Here is a 14,663-nt window from a genome sequence, read left to right as displayed (position 1 = left end):
GAATTGATTTGGGTTTGAAATGTGAAAGACACTATGTATGAACAAATATAGGTTCTATGGTATATTACGATTCGGTTTGACGGAGCGCGGTTAACATCTTCACTAAGTAGGTCAACAACATTGTCAATGACGCGCGAAGTCTTTGAATGCGGGTGAAATACCATCGTGGTGATCTTTGGGAAGATTATGCCCCGCAGTGGGAGTCCATTAGCTGACTTGATGATGATAATGATGATAAACAAATCTAGAGTCTAAGTATACCTAAAAAAATACTAATTATTTTAGACAAAGTTTAGGACAAAAATGTGCACATATAAATACAACGTTGTGCATTATCTGATCACCTTCACTCGTTTAAAGAACGACAAAATATTTTAACACATAACTTTAACAAACATACAAAGATCAATTAATATTAAATCTAAATGTAAAACATGTTATAACGGAATAGTAAAAACAAACAAATTTTAAATATTATACTGGATATTGTAATGTGACCACAAAAGAGGCACGTATAAGTGTGGGCTCTCTTCTCAGAACACGTGTTTGGCACCCTCGTAATTTTGAGTTGAAAGATGCTAATAGAGCAGCTCAACCTGATTCAAATTTCTGTCAATATAAACTTCCATAAGTATTGCATGTGTCAATATTTCTAAGTGAATAGTATGAATAAAAATAAATTAAAAAGTTGTTTGTTACATTAATCATTATTTGAAATATATGCATATTGACACGTGGAATACACAAATGAGCTATTTAATAGTTTTGGTTGAATAAAAAAAAGATACATAAGAAAATTAACTATCCTGACTGAACCCTCACTAAGATATCAAATAATAGTAATAATCCTAATGTTTTTTTTTTACTTAAATACTAGTCAGCTGGGGGCATACTTTCAGACCTAAAGACTAATTTAGAATGATTTGATCAGATACTAGATGTGGCTAGGTTAGAGATTTTTGACAATGATGATTTTCATGTCATTTTGATCTCAAAGATTTTTGTGAATTGAAAATTACAAAAAAACTTAAAAATTACGAGTCGCCGCTGTCCACAGGGAGGAACTGTTGTTGAGCTACGGAAGAGAGCACCATGTCTATTGGCTTCGTGTCATCGTAAAGGGATGGCGCCTCGCAGAGTATAGCGAATGTGCCGACAATGGAAGCGATGGTGAAAATCCACAGGAACAGCCGGTCCAACACCATGGCCACGAAGCCCCAGTCTTGGTCCTCCTGTGAAATAGATGACAACAAAATCCCGGTGATTTATTTTCGATATATTTCGCACATACATAAATATAAATGAGTGATGTTTGTAAAGTTGATAAGATGAAAAAAAAAATTAGTGTATCAATTCAGCTGACCAAAGTTTTCGTTGTCAAGTAATATTATCGTTTTTCTCGTCGCCCTCATAGGTTTCCAATGGACAGGTTCGAGATGGACAGCCTTAACAAGGTCCTCTCCTCTGTACTCCTTGTGGGTGAACGTAGTACATTACACTTGTAGGTCCGCGCCTATACTGATCGAACTTAAAACCCAAGCGGCCATTTTTGTCCGCGCTATGCGTCCTGCTCGCTGCCACGTCAATTATCCAATGTGCTGCACTATATCGGCTACTATCAATCGTCTACATATATTTCCATTTTAAATCTCATTTGGGATCTCAAAAAGCAATTATAAAATGTCTTTAGGAAATAAATATGTTGATGACATGGCTCACCGCATTAAATTCGTCCTGTCTCTGCATGTGATGCTGTATGAACATGACGTTGTGGATAGCCTTCTCCAGCTCGAACGGGTACTTCTTGCGCGGTGCGACGTCGCTAAGGGAATCGTCCAAGCCGGACATTACCGAAGGCAGTCCATTGTATCCAGCTCCAAGACTTCCAAGAGCCCCGACCAAACCACTGAACCTGTTGGCAGATGATCAAAATGTATTTACGGTATTTATTATCATCACCATCATGTTAGAAAAAAGCCGCCAACTCCAAGGCACAGAGTTCTCCCAAAGATGGCGATCTTGTGATGCTTTCATTCAGCGACCTCCCCACAGCCTTGACTACATCGCCGGTTCACACAGTGGGAGGCCTGGTCTACCCACCCCGTGTCTACCGGTTCGCTGTCGTCACTCGAGAAATTTTCGGTGCCAACAATGAGATGTGCTCAGCCGGCTGTTACTTCAGATAATTCTTTGAGCTACGTAAGTGACAGTAGTCGGAAGAATTATGTTTTGGCAAAATTTTTACCTGTTGGTGGCCGTAGTAGAGTGTAGCCCATTACAGCCTCCTGGCATATTGTGACGTAGCGAATCCGGACTCGATGCGTTAGAATTAGTCTGTTCAACAGCCGCTAGAGCGTTCTTGAATTTATTCTTCTTCATGCTTCTACCAGCTATTTTCTGTGCTGCTAGATCTCTTAACAGATCTTTCGGTACTCTCATGAGTAGCAATTTTGGGAGCTTGGTTATAAAGAATTTTCTGACCCACGGCGCCATTTTGTGGGTACTGGGCTTCCGATAATGAACGTTTAGTATTATTATTGTGATTACTACAGAAAGGCCGACTAGTAGCATTGTAAATAGCAAGTATTTCCCTAAAAGTGGCAATGCTAGGGATGTTGAGGGTATAATCTCGGAGATAAGTAAAAAGAACATGGTCTGTGAGAGCAGAATTGAAATGCTTAATGCTATTTTCTCTCCAGAGTCCGCCGGCAGGTAGAAAACAAGGACCGACAGATACGATATCCCGACACACGGCACTATGAGATTTACGGTGTAGAATAAAGTTTTCCTTCTCAGTGTTATATTAAAGAAAATATCTGAAACAATGGTAAATATTTCATCATCACAAATATGCACTCATATAAATAGAAGACTTTACAGGGTGTTTGTAAATGTAAAGTAAAGGCTATAAAAGAGTTCAGAGCTCATTTACCGCCAAATAATAAATTGACCTTGTCCAAAAATCAATGGTTTTTGAAATAATAAATGACATAGTGGTAATACAGACCTAAAAAGCATTTTTAAAATTTAGATTACCGCATATTAAATTATTGTTAACTATTTGTCAAAAAAGAATTTAGGGGTCTTTAACACATTTTTAAGCAAAAAGCTTTTAAGATTTTACACTTTTTTAATCTCTCTTTATAAAGTGATAATTTGGAAATATATTAATTTATTTTTCTATTGCAATATCACAGGCACATAAATTCTAACAGTACAAAGTTAGGGATGGATAGTAAATAATAATAAATTTTATATGTAATGATTCTAATTTTAAAAAGATTACGAAAGGCAACAACAAGAAGAGCTCTAACGGCAACTTAAAGAACAGTAGTGACAGCAACAGAAGCTCATATTCTGCATCGACAGTGAGTTATCTGTTCTTGGCCCAGAAAGACCAGCTGAAGTCACATGTGGGTTTGGTCAAGCGCGATGTCAGGGAAGTTGAGAAAAGAGTTGACGAAATCGAAACCCACTGTGAAAAGATTGGTACGAATGATGAACATTTAAAAAAAGAATTTATGAAAATTATGATATCGGGAATAAAATCCGGCACAGTAATTAGTAATTGCTCTTGTCTGTCGGGCCCTCGTGTCATGATATCTACGTACGATGGCTTGATACGAGTATCATGAAGTGCCTATCGTACACAGTTTGGAATTAAAATTAATTATAATATGTAGTAAATCTAATTTTAAAAAGATCACGATCATGACAAATGAACTAGACATTCACCACTTATAGCTTTTACACTTATAACTAATTACCATAATGTAGTAGTGTCTAATCATATTGATAGTTATGAATTTTATAGGCTTTCTTTTATAATTTAAATAGTTTTTATATAAATAAAAGTATTTAAATTAACATTACTTAAAAAATAACTAACCTACGTTCGCATTAAAATTGCAGCGAATGTAGAAATAAATATTACATTTTATATTTCATTTTCCGCTCTATCAGAAATAAGCTATAATTTTATCCGTAGCCCGTACTTTTTCTCGCGCCATACATTAGCGGGCCACCACCGGCGTCTACGCTAATCTCCACGGAGGCTGTAAATTACGTAGCTCGCGTCGTCGACGCTTATCTATGCTAAATTACTGCGTTTTACTGCCGACTCGAACAGGTTAAACGCTTGTTTTGCTAATGCTTACACCGAACACTTGAGGGTGCGCCGTGAATACCGATGTCGGGTGTTGTTTGCGTGATTTATTTACTTTTAAACTGCGGCTCGTTGCTATTCAACTAATTAATCTAAATCAGTAAATAATATGCTACACATGATGATATATATGAAACGTGTAACATACTAATTAAATTACATAAAGTTCGCAAAAGATTCGAAGTGAGACAAAGTAATTTAAATATAAAAAAAAGTATTAAAAATTCGTACAAAAACGTAGGATGAAAATAAAACAACGAACTATATTTTAAGTACTAATGATATCTAACCTAGACTAAGTATGGACAATTAAATTAATTAGAATAATCAAATTAGAGCGTTTGTGTGTGTGTGTGTGTTTGTGTATGTACGCGTGCGTGTGTATGTGCCCGCATGTGTGTTAGCGCGTTTTGCCCGAGTAAATATCAAAGTATCATATGATCATACATGTTCAGTAGGATATCTTTGACCTCCTTCGAAGTACTGAGGTTTAACAAAGAAGTAAAAAGGCCTCATAAAAATCTTTTCTCTCCTAGAGGGCTGAATACCATATGTACAAAAGTACTGTCGAGATAAAATAAGAAAACTAGTGAGTTAAAAAATGTATGTAGAAATGACGATATTAAATGCTATCATTATCATCATAGATTTTTAAATAAATAGTTATAGACAAAAAAAATCGTTTTTTTCATATTTTTGGTAAAATTAAGACAATTTAATATATATTTACCTGGGTAAGGTTCCTGGCAACAAGGATAGTATCGCTCGTGCCTCTCTGCTGGCACGCCAAGGATATCCCATTCAACGGAAGGATAATATTCGCGAAGATCGATCCCCACCTCCACCATGTCCCCTTTCTTTTGATTTATATGCTTCAGGTCAATCTAAAAGGACTTGAATTATTCACAGCAAATCAAATAAACACATTTAACAAACCAGCAATATTTTTTATAATCAATATTTCACTTAATTAAAGTATCTCATCATTATCATTTTTTACGTAAGATGCTCACTGCTGTTTATAGGAGTTCCCAAGGGAGGCACTTGGAATATCTAAATTAAGGGTGTTTTTGAAAGAAAAACAAGAAAACCGGACTGAGTTTGTTGCGGACGTTTCAGATCATGGCCCGTTTAGAACCTTCGATATTCATGGTATATATTATATTGAAATATATGGTTATATTAGAGTTAAAGTTCATTATAGTTTCTATAACATTAGACTCTTTTGTCATTCATCTCAAATCAATAAAAAATAGTGCTTAAAATGTTTAATTAATTTTAATAACAAAATATTCATTGCCTTAATTTAAATAGTCATATGAAAAATAGTCACACACACATGATAAATACAAGAAACAAAAATGAACTTGTAACGTCTAAATTTCGTCTTTAAACAAATCCTTCGTGAGTCTGGGTGTATGTATAATAAGTTCCTCAATGTATCTTAGATTTCTCGTTTTATAGTTCTACATCTAAAATTAAAAGTTTATTAATAAATAGAACATTAAAGCATACAAGTGTCTTTAGTTGATTGAAATGTGTGGAACTAGGTTAGTTGATATATTTATATTATTTATATTATAGTTTTATATAAATTATTAAATTTCATTTAAAAGAGCAACTGTTAAGTTTCTGGCGGGCTCTGATCAACCGATCAGTGTTCGGAGACGGTATTTGTTGCTTATAATGTCAAAGTAATCGCTGTTTCAAAAGCGCAAATAAATGCATGCCTTTTTGAATAGAGACACGATAGTTGCTACGGTATTGATGTTAAGTTAAACGATGTCAAGTTGAACTCTTGTAGAATATTTTCTTACGACGCACACAAGTAGACACTATTTCTAAGTGGATAGTAAAATGAATAAATAACCAAAATAAATATTAAAATTCCCAATCTTTTCATTTAAATTAGTGAACGGGGAATGTTTGGTTGCTTCTTCACTTCTTTTATACGAATCAGAACTTTCTACTGAGATATAAAGGCTTACGACCACACAAGTAAGGTGAAAAGGTACTACAGCAGTCAATGAAGTAAAAAAAATACCACACCTCCTTTACTATAAATATTACTATAGTGAGTATATATATGCCGTGTAGTTATCAGTGAGAGGTGTATAGAAAATAATAAATCCCTATATAACCTGTTCAAAGTCTAATAAATAAAAAAAGTCTTAGTCTTATTAAATTTAAAATCTGTCCATAGCTAACATCGGTTTGAACAAGCTTCTTCAGCAGTATTAGTAAAATCATTTAAAATATAATTAGGTAGTAAGGTAGGTCTGATAGGTAAAGATCTACTCCAATGCATTTGAAGGGGGCCTCTTTAAACAGAGATAGCGTACCTGGTCCCTTTTCCTATAATACAATGGTGTTACTTTCGTATTTTATATTATTATATTTTCATCATTATTCCCACCGTCAGATGTCCACAGCTGGACAATTAATTTTATACTCACCTGATCACCATCGTAACTCCACGAACCGAACTTCAAGAAGCAAGTTTGCTGGTCGAATGGGAAGTATCGCACGTCTATCTCGCATGAAGATTTAAATATAGCCGGAGGAGTCCACAGAACTTTGCCGGTGTGATGCAAGACCGCCTTCGTCATTGTTGTCACTACGTACTCTCCATCAGCGCTGCCGATATTTATTTCATTAGTAACATTTTTTTTAACCCTTATCTATTTAATCACACGGTACAAAATTATTTATCAAAGACAAAAACTTCTGTAATTTCTTCAATATTTATAAAATAATTGTATGTTATCCACAAGACAATTGGTGATACATGTAAAAGTTTTAAATGGGTGAATGTGAAGATTGTTAGCAGTGGTAGCCGTGTGATAGAGACTTGCGATCTTAAGTCGCAGGTTTGATTTCGCGATAGTCTCATAAATAATTCACATTTTACGCATTATATATAATAAAAAAAAAACGCCGGCGCATTTTTCTTCGATCATGACCAAATCTTTTATCAAACAGGCCGTTGGATTGTCGAATGATTTACCGCTGAATATAAGACGTTCTAACTCATTATCTATTTTTAAGAAAATGTTTTAGAACTATTTACTAGACCTATGATTATTTATCCGTTAATTAATTTCTTTTTCTGTTTTTTCGTTTTTTCTGAGGCAAGTGCGATACAAAGCAGGTTGATGTTTTTATTTATTATTGTATTACATTTATAATATGTGTTATATATTTTACAAGTATATAAATATTTAAATAAGTCTGTGTATGTTTATGTATGTATGTTCTGTACACGTTAACTACTCATTACTTGTACTTCTACCATCTCCATACTGTGGTTGTCTGTAAGAGATTGCCTTGTGTGATAAGACGGCCCATTGCACTTTTTGTTAATAATTATGAAGCTATTTAAGTGTATCCTAGCGTGTATAATGAAGAATATTAAATAAAAATAAATAGATACACAGGATTGCAACTGCTCACAAATAAATTTCCAGAAAATGGGCAGCAGCATCGCCTGCGTACTATAATACTAAACTGCGATCGCAAACTCGCCTGCCCAGCGTGGCGATTATGGTCTATTTCCATAGATATCTTTGGGGTATGGTTATGCCTTGATGTAGATGTTTATGGGCTGAAACGAGGTCGACGATCAATGTGAAGATTTTATTTTTATTTCCTGTCAAATAATGTATGGTTCACGCTATCCGTACATCATTGGTGTTAGATATAATAAATTACGCAATGATAAAAAAGAAAGAAAAAGCGTTTTCAAAATTCGATTTACAATTTTCAAATCCCTAAACAGCTACTAAATTATTACCACATATTAAAATTAACTATTGTTTAGTGTGTTCATATAATAAAACGCCGGTTGTGAGATTCGAACAGAACTAACTTTTTATTTACGTTCAGAAACATACCTACATTTCACTTTATAACAATGACGGTAGGAACACTATACAATCTATGTTCCAATAGATGGCGGTATATGTATATTAATTAATGATTATTTGTATATAATTTCAACACCCCCACTATATCAAATAATCACATAATGACAATATGTTAACTGAACTTGGATCTATTTTACAACTATACCTAATACATTCATAAAAGTGTGATGCCTTTTAGAACACAAACATTTGTGAGCCAGTGTTCATTGGCGGTTAAATGTGCACTCGCTCCGGAGTCAATATACCAGTCAATTTTGGAGAAAGCACCATTTAAAAACACAGCACTAAATGCGTTTGATTGTTTACGTTCACAAGACTTGTTATTTTCTGAATCTTTATCGGAACTGGTGCACTGATTGCGATAATGTCCCGTTTGTTTACACTTGTAGCATTTTATAACCTTCAATTTTGACTTTGACACATTTGAATTTGACACTTGCCCCTTTTTGACAAGGCTTTTACGGAAACTCGCAAATGCTCCACTCACGTCGCCACTGTCTTCCTCCAAATCCAATAACTTAGTTTTAATGGCGTCCGCGGTAATCGAAATCCCTGAATGTTCAATCGCCATTATCATCGGTGAATATTTTTCGGATAATCCTGCTAGAAGTAGCGATCCGACCCATTCATCGTTGATTTTAAAACCAGATCCACTTAATTTTTGACTAGTTTCAATTATTTGAGTGACATACGAAGTCATGGATGTAGAATTTTCTAGACGTATAGAAATCAAAGTCCTCAACAGACTGATTCTTCTGGTGAAACCCGAATCATCAAACAAATTTTTGAGTATCTCCCATAACTCTTTAGTAGTCTTAGGTTCTTTTATATGTACATAAAGAGATGGATCAATAGTTAAAATCAGTTTCGCCTTAGTTTTTAAGTCGGCTGCGGCTTCTTCGGGTTTAGTAACTTTGATGTAATCAAAAGTTCCCTCCAACACGAGAAAATTCTCCGCTGCGAAAGCCCACTCTGTGTAGTTCTCCCGACCTTTCAGCTTAGGCACGTTCACGATATAGCTATTTGCCATTTTTAATTTTTAACTATATATCACAACTCACAGTTCACAAAACGTATAGTTCTCAATCTGCGTAGATTAATCGGCACGCTTGTGCAAGTCTTTTCGCGAGAAAAACAGTTTATTTTATAACTCGACTGGGCCCATAACCTATAATAAAACGCCGGTTGTGAGATTCGAACAGAACTAACTTTTTATTTACGTTCAGAAACATACCTACATTTCACTTTATAACAATGACGGTAGGAACACTATACAATCTATGTTCCAATAGATGGCGGTATATGTATATTAATTAATGATTATTTGTATATAATTTCAACAGTTCAGACTACACGAATAACATAAAATAAATTAAATTCACATATTTAGGAGTGACTTTTTGTACAAGGTGATTTGAAATAGGTGTAACAGCTGTTAAGATTTTTGCAGATAATTGAGTTACACATTCACCCCCTTAAAGCTTTTACACCAATACCAAATTGCTTCATAATAAAATTAATTAGTAATACATATGTTTCTTTCTGAGGCAAGTGCGATCGAACCAACACTGATCGAAGTCAGTTAGATGTTTTTATTTATTATTGTATAATATTTATAATATGTATTAAACCTTATTTATTATAAGTATATATGTTATATACGTATGTATGTATGTTTACGTATATATGTCTATGTATGTTTATTTTCGTTTGTTTGAAAATATGTATTTTTTGTAAACGTAAACTACCCGTTTTACCTTTTTTATTACCACCTTTATACCATTACACTTTTACCTTTCCCATACTATGGTTGTCTGTAAGATATATGCCTTGTGTGATAAGACCGCCCATTGTACTTTTTTGTATATTATTGTAAAACTTATTAAATGTATCTTAACGTGTACAATAGAGAATATGTAATAAAAAAAATACATCAACAAAAGTTCATTTCCACAAATTAAAGAAATACATATGTAGAAATGTGAAGCGATGCGATATAAGTATTCGGGCCTATATTACTCTTTTAGAATTCATAAACAAAAAGTTTGTGATAACCTGTATCAAAAAAGAACAAACTGCAGCGATGGGGATGGATGAATGTGATAGAATAGAAGAGAAAGATAAATAGAATTGTAGAGTGACAGTACGAAAAGATAGATAATGTGATGCATGGAAGAAGGGTATGGTAATAAAAAATTTAATGTTAAAAAATTAATAAAAGAAAAGTATAATCCCTGTTCCTACACAAATAGGGGTGGAAGGAGAGGTCCCCAATTGCGAGGGCCACGGTTAAAAAGGACTAGAGAATTTTTATAGCAAAGCTAGTCCGAGCTTAACGCTAGCCAATAGATTTTTCTTATTGAGTATATTACACAATTTACCCAACCGTCCCTTACTCGAATTTCTGAGCGGTTATAGAAGCGTACACCTCGTTTGCGACAGTTACTATATTCTCGTCAAATGGCAACTCAGTCGTAAAGGGGCGTTCGTACGGTCCGAAGACTACATGGCACACCGCATAGGATACGGCGGGTTGACATATTTTTATTTTAAATACCAGAAAATGCGATAAATAGAAAATTTATCTTACTTTAACTGCCTTGCTGCATAAATTTTACCAAGGCGTATTTAGTAACAGATTAGATCTACTTAATATTTGCAATAATTCTATACAAATGAATAAAATATGGGTGTCTACGTGCTTATAAATATATATATATATATAAAGATATATATATATATAAAGATATATATATATATATATATATATATATATATATTATTTTGATATAATTACCATATATATGGTACTTATAACAAAATAATATTTTTATAATTTTTCTCTGTCTGTTTGTTCTGGCTAATCTCTGAAATGGCTGGACCGAGTTTAACGAGACTTGTACTGACAGGTAGCTGATGTAATAAAGAGTAATTTAGATTACTTCTCGTCTCTACTACGTCTTAGTTTAGAAAATTTCTTAAGGAAAACGAAAAAAATTTAAATGAATTAAATAATATTTTTGATCGAATTCCACACGGACGCAGTCGTGGGCACATCGATATTGATTATTATTTATCTTACTGATTTCTATTTGAATTTTATTAACTTATGCTAAATGAATTAATTTTACTTTTATAATGCAGGGTTGGGCAGAAGTCTTTTTCAAATGATATTTGTTGTTCGGTGGCCAGTTGTGTTGTAAAATAATGTGTGTTTGTTTTTTAAATCTTTAAACTAAATATATAGTGTTTTTTCGGTAGTACATTATTTAATTAAATATTCCATTCATATGTGAATAGATCTTACGATATGTCGATGTAGGCACTATGTTTACCTTTACTAATTTATTTTAGACTAGCTAACTTACATATGTCCTGTCCTAGTTATAAATAATAACTCAAACATTATTAAATACGAAAGGTAATTTAAAAATAAACTTTTAATTGTATTAGTTTTTGATACATAACATTGCTAGTTCCATTTACATATACGAGTACAACATACAATTGGTCATATGGAAAACTGCCAAATGTATGTCCACTTATTAATAATGACGAAATACATAAATAAACTAGTAAATAACTCTAAACGTGTGAACTAATAACTACATATACATTTATTTAAGTAAACAAACAATGGATTGATAGATTATAAACTACAACTTACAATTATACGATTTAAATATTAATTTAATTTTTTTTATACATTTTCGTATAACGGCGAACTTAATGCCTAAGGCATTTTCTGCCAGTTAACCGTTTGGGCAGTGCAAATATAAATGAATAAAGTAGGTGAATAAAAAAGTAAAATCAAATTGAGAAGGAAGATCATCACATTAAACACATATAAATATGATAATAGCTACTACATAATATAATTATATATCAATATACCAGATTTTATACTATAAGTAGGAATAGATGAAAAACAAATGTATAATATATATATATATACACATACATACATATATATATATATATATTATAACATACATACACATATATTCGTTGGATTGTTATCATAAGCACTATTATCGTATAAGTATGTCGAATATACATGCCACAATTCAAAATAACTAGGCCATATGTTACAGAGATAAAACAATTCGTAAGAAATTCATCCTATTATAAATTCTTGTCTTACAAAAAGTCGATGTCAGAGATTTATAATTTAGATAATTTACTATTAGAGGACGCTACTATAAATTATTCATGCTATCAGTTTATGTAACAGTGTAAATTTGCTAAACAAGCAATTAGCTAATATCAACAAAGCGACAGGCATCCAACTTGTTCAATTCGAAATCTCCAAATATACGACGGTTTTGAGAAATCAAATATCTGTCGACCACATAAATGCATCGATAGCATATTGAGCAATGGTAGCCTAGCGGCACAGGACCGATACTTGCGAGGGTTGGTCGCGGGTTTGATTCCCGGAATACTATTTTATATAATTCACAAACAAGTTTCCAGATGAACGACAGCGTCTTCTGGGTACAACATCATACTGCGATCGCCAACCCGTCTGCCAAGCGTGTCGATTATTATATATCCTCCCATAGATGTCTCCAATAGTCGTCTATGGGCTGAAACGACAACTAGGTTCCAGCTGTACCTGGCTACTTGTAACACAGCTAATGCCAGCAAGTAGGATCGGTCATATGTATGTCTATTAGTTAACGTTCTCCGACTGAAATAATGATAATAATGTATTTAGACAGTTTGGGCAGTGATAGCCCAAATGTACAGGACTGAGACTTGCGATTGTAGGTTGCGAATTCGTTTCTCGGAATCTCATATAATTCACATTTTGTGCATTATTTATATAGGCATGCAACTGCTGACAAATAAGATGCCAGAGGAACTTGGTACCAGGGTATGCGTTGTATGTTGGAGTAGCGTAGCTGTGAAAACTTCTGTAACTTGGTACCAGGGTATGCGTTATATGTTGGAGAAGCGTAGCTATGAAAACTTCTGTAACTTGGTACCAGGGTATGCGTTATATGTTGAAGTAGTGTAACTGTGAAAACTTCTGTAACTTGGTACCAGGGTATGCGTTGTATGTTGGAGAAGCGTAGCTATGAAAACTTCTATAACTTGGGCCATCCTAACACGCTCGGCTCGGCGTAAGATTAGTAGCACGTGAGTCATCTTCTCGCTCCCTGCCTATGATTAATAGTTGGTCGGGCTGTTTTGACACAACATGATGTATCATTCGCCGACGCTTTCTTATCGATGTGCCCTGTCAATTAACTTTTGCTGTGCAGCCGTCCTGACACTACTTTATATTTTGTATATTTTTTCCTCATTCACGAAATTGTGTAATGCAGAAATATTTTACTCATTGTAATTAAATTCGATTTTTGATGAAAAAATGAATTGCGGGATTCGATGCTAAGCTGAAATTTGAGAATTGCTACTCTATCTACGAGGAAGATTCATAGGGTGGAAACTTCTTTTATACTAACTACACATTAAATGATTACGTCAGCCCCTACTATCAAATCATTATCATCATCTTGTCAGCTGTGTATAATGATGACGTCATTCAAAATAATAAAAAGAACATGTAAAGATTACCTTTACTTAATCACATTATTACTTAAATCTTGCTATGTTACTAATAAAATAACTTATTTTTGTAAGTAAGCTTTGTTTATTATTGTAAACATTAACTATTCTTTAGGCTTCATATTTTATAGACAACTGTGTATAGGTTAGCAATATACTTCAAAGTTATGTTTCTATATAGAGATGTTTAAAATCTTGCAAAAAAAATCTTATTATAACATAAACGATTTATAAGTAATAAAAGATTGGGATATATTACTCTAACTATTGTATAAAAGATATTTGTGAAAGTGATCCCAAAAAAAAAACCACGAGTTAGTCGTAAACTCTTTTCAGGAGAAGCCTTTAGAAAGCTTTAGCTTAAGGCTGAAAAAAGCCATAGTGGTGCTTAATTCAGTTCTCTTCTCGTTATAGTCATCATCATATCAGCCGATAGAGGCCTACTTGAAGGCGTGAGCCTCATCCAAAGATCGCCACTATGACCAGCATTGCGCGTAGACACGTCACACGCCAGCTTATGGTCGTCACTCTAGAACCTTTCGGCCCCAACAGCCTTCAATTGCACGTGCGCTGTGCTACGCCCCCTGCCACTTCAGACGTGCAATTCTTCAAACTACACCGATGATCTTGGTTCTTCGGCGGATGTCTTCATTTCTGGTAAGTAAGAACGCTGACTGCCCATTCTCTTGTGGAAACTTGGTGGCAAGCATTGGCAATTCTATTTAATTAATGCACAAAGTATAAATTACTTAAGACTGTTTTCCGGGAATCGAATCCACGACCTATGACAGGAAGTCAGTCATCAACTGCCGTACTATTACTGCTCTTCCTATTTACGAATTATTAAAAATTTATTTTAACAATTTTTTTTATTATATGGAAAACCGTGTATACACTGCTACAATTTTTTCCGAGTCGCAAAACTTTAGTGTGTAGCCTTAAAACCATTAGTTTAGGATTATCTAGGTTTTATTTCCTGGAATAAGGTTAGTACTCGT

The 14,663-nt window shown here is 33.9% G+C and overlaps 1 protein-coding gene across 1 annotated transcript in view; it reads right to left on the bottom strand.

The window, feature by feature from the left end:
- Positions 1-1,034: 1,034 nt before the first annotated feature.
- nAChRalpha2 (nicotinic acetylcholine receptor alpha2) overlaps positions 1,035-14,663 on the bottom strand; it is a 32,536-nt gene continuing 18,907 nt past the window's right edge. Inside the window, exons 4-8 of the mRNA XM_068766372.1 lie at positions 6,622-6,802; positions 4,896-5,049; positions 2,246-2,816; positions 1,720-1,912; positions 1,035-1,232 (exon numbers count right to left, since the gene is read on the bottom strand). Coding sequence (XP_068622473.1) covers positions 1,035-1,232; positions 1,720-1,912; positions 2,246-2,816; positions 4,896-5,049; positions 6,622-6,802 — 1,297 coding nt within the window. The remainder of the gene's footprint in view (positions 1,233-1,719; positions 1,913-2,245; positions 2,817-4,895; positions 5,050-6,621; positions 6,803-14,663) is intronic.

The sequence above is a fragment of the Battus philenor genome, unplaced genomic scaffold, assembly GCF_028537555.1.
Source record: "Battus philenor isolate CCGP_79_NKW_IND1 unplaced genomic scaffold, ilBatPhil1.0.hap1 SCAF_21, whole genome shotgun sequence".
Taxonomy (NCBI): Eukaryota; Metazoa; Arthropoda; class Insecta; order Lepidoptera; family Papilionidae; genus Battus; species Battus philenor.
Note: the sequence above shows the minus strand (reverse complement) of the source record. Positions and strands in the feature narration are given on the sequence as shown.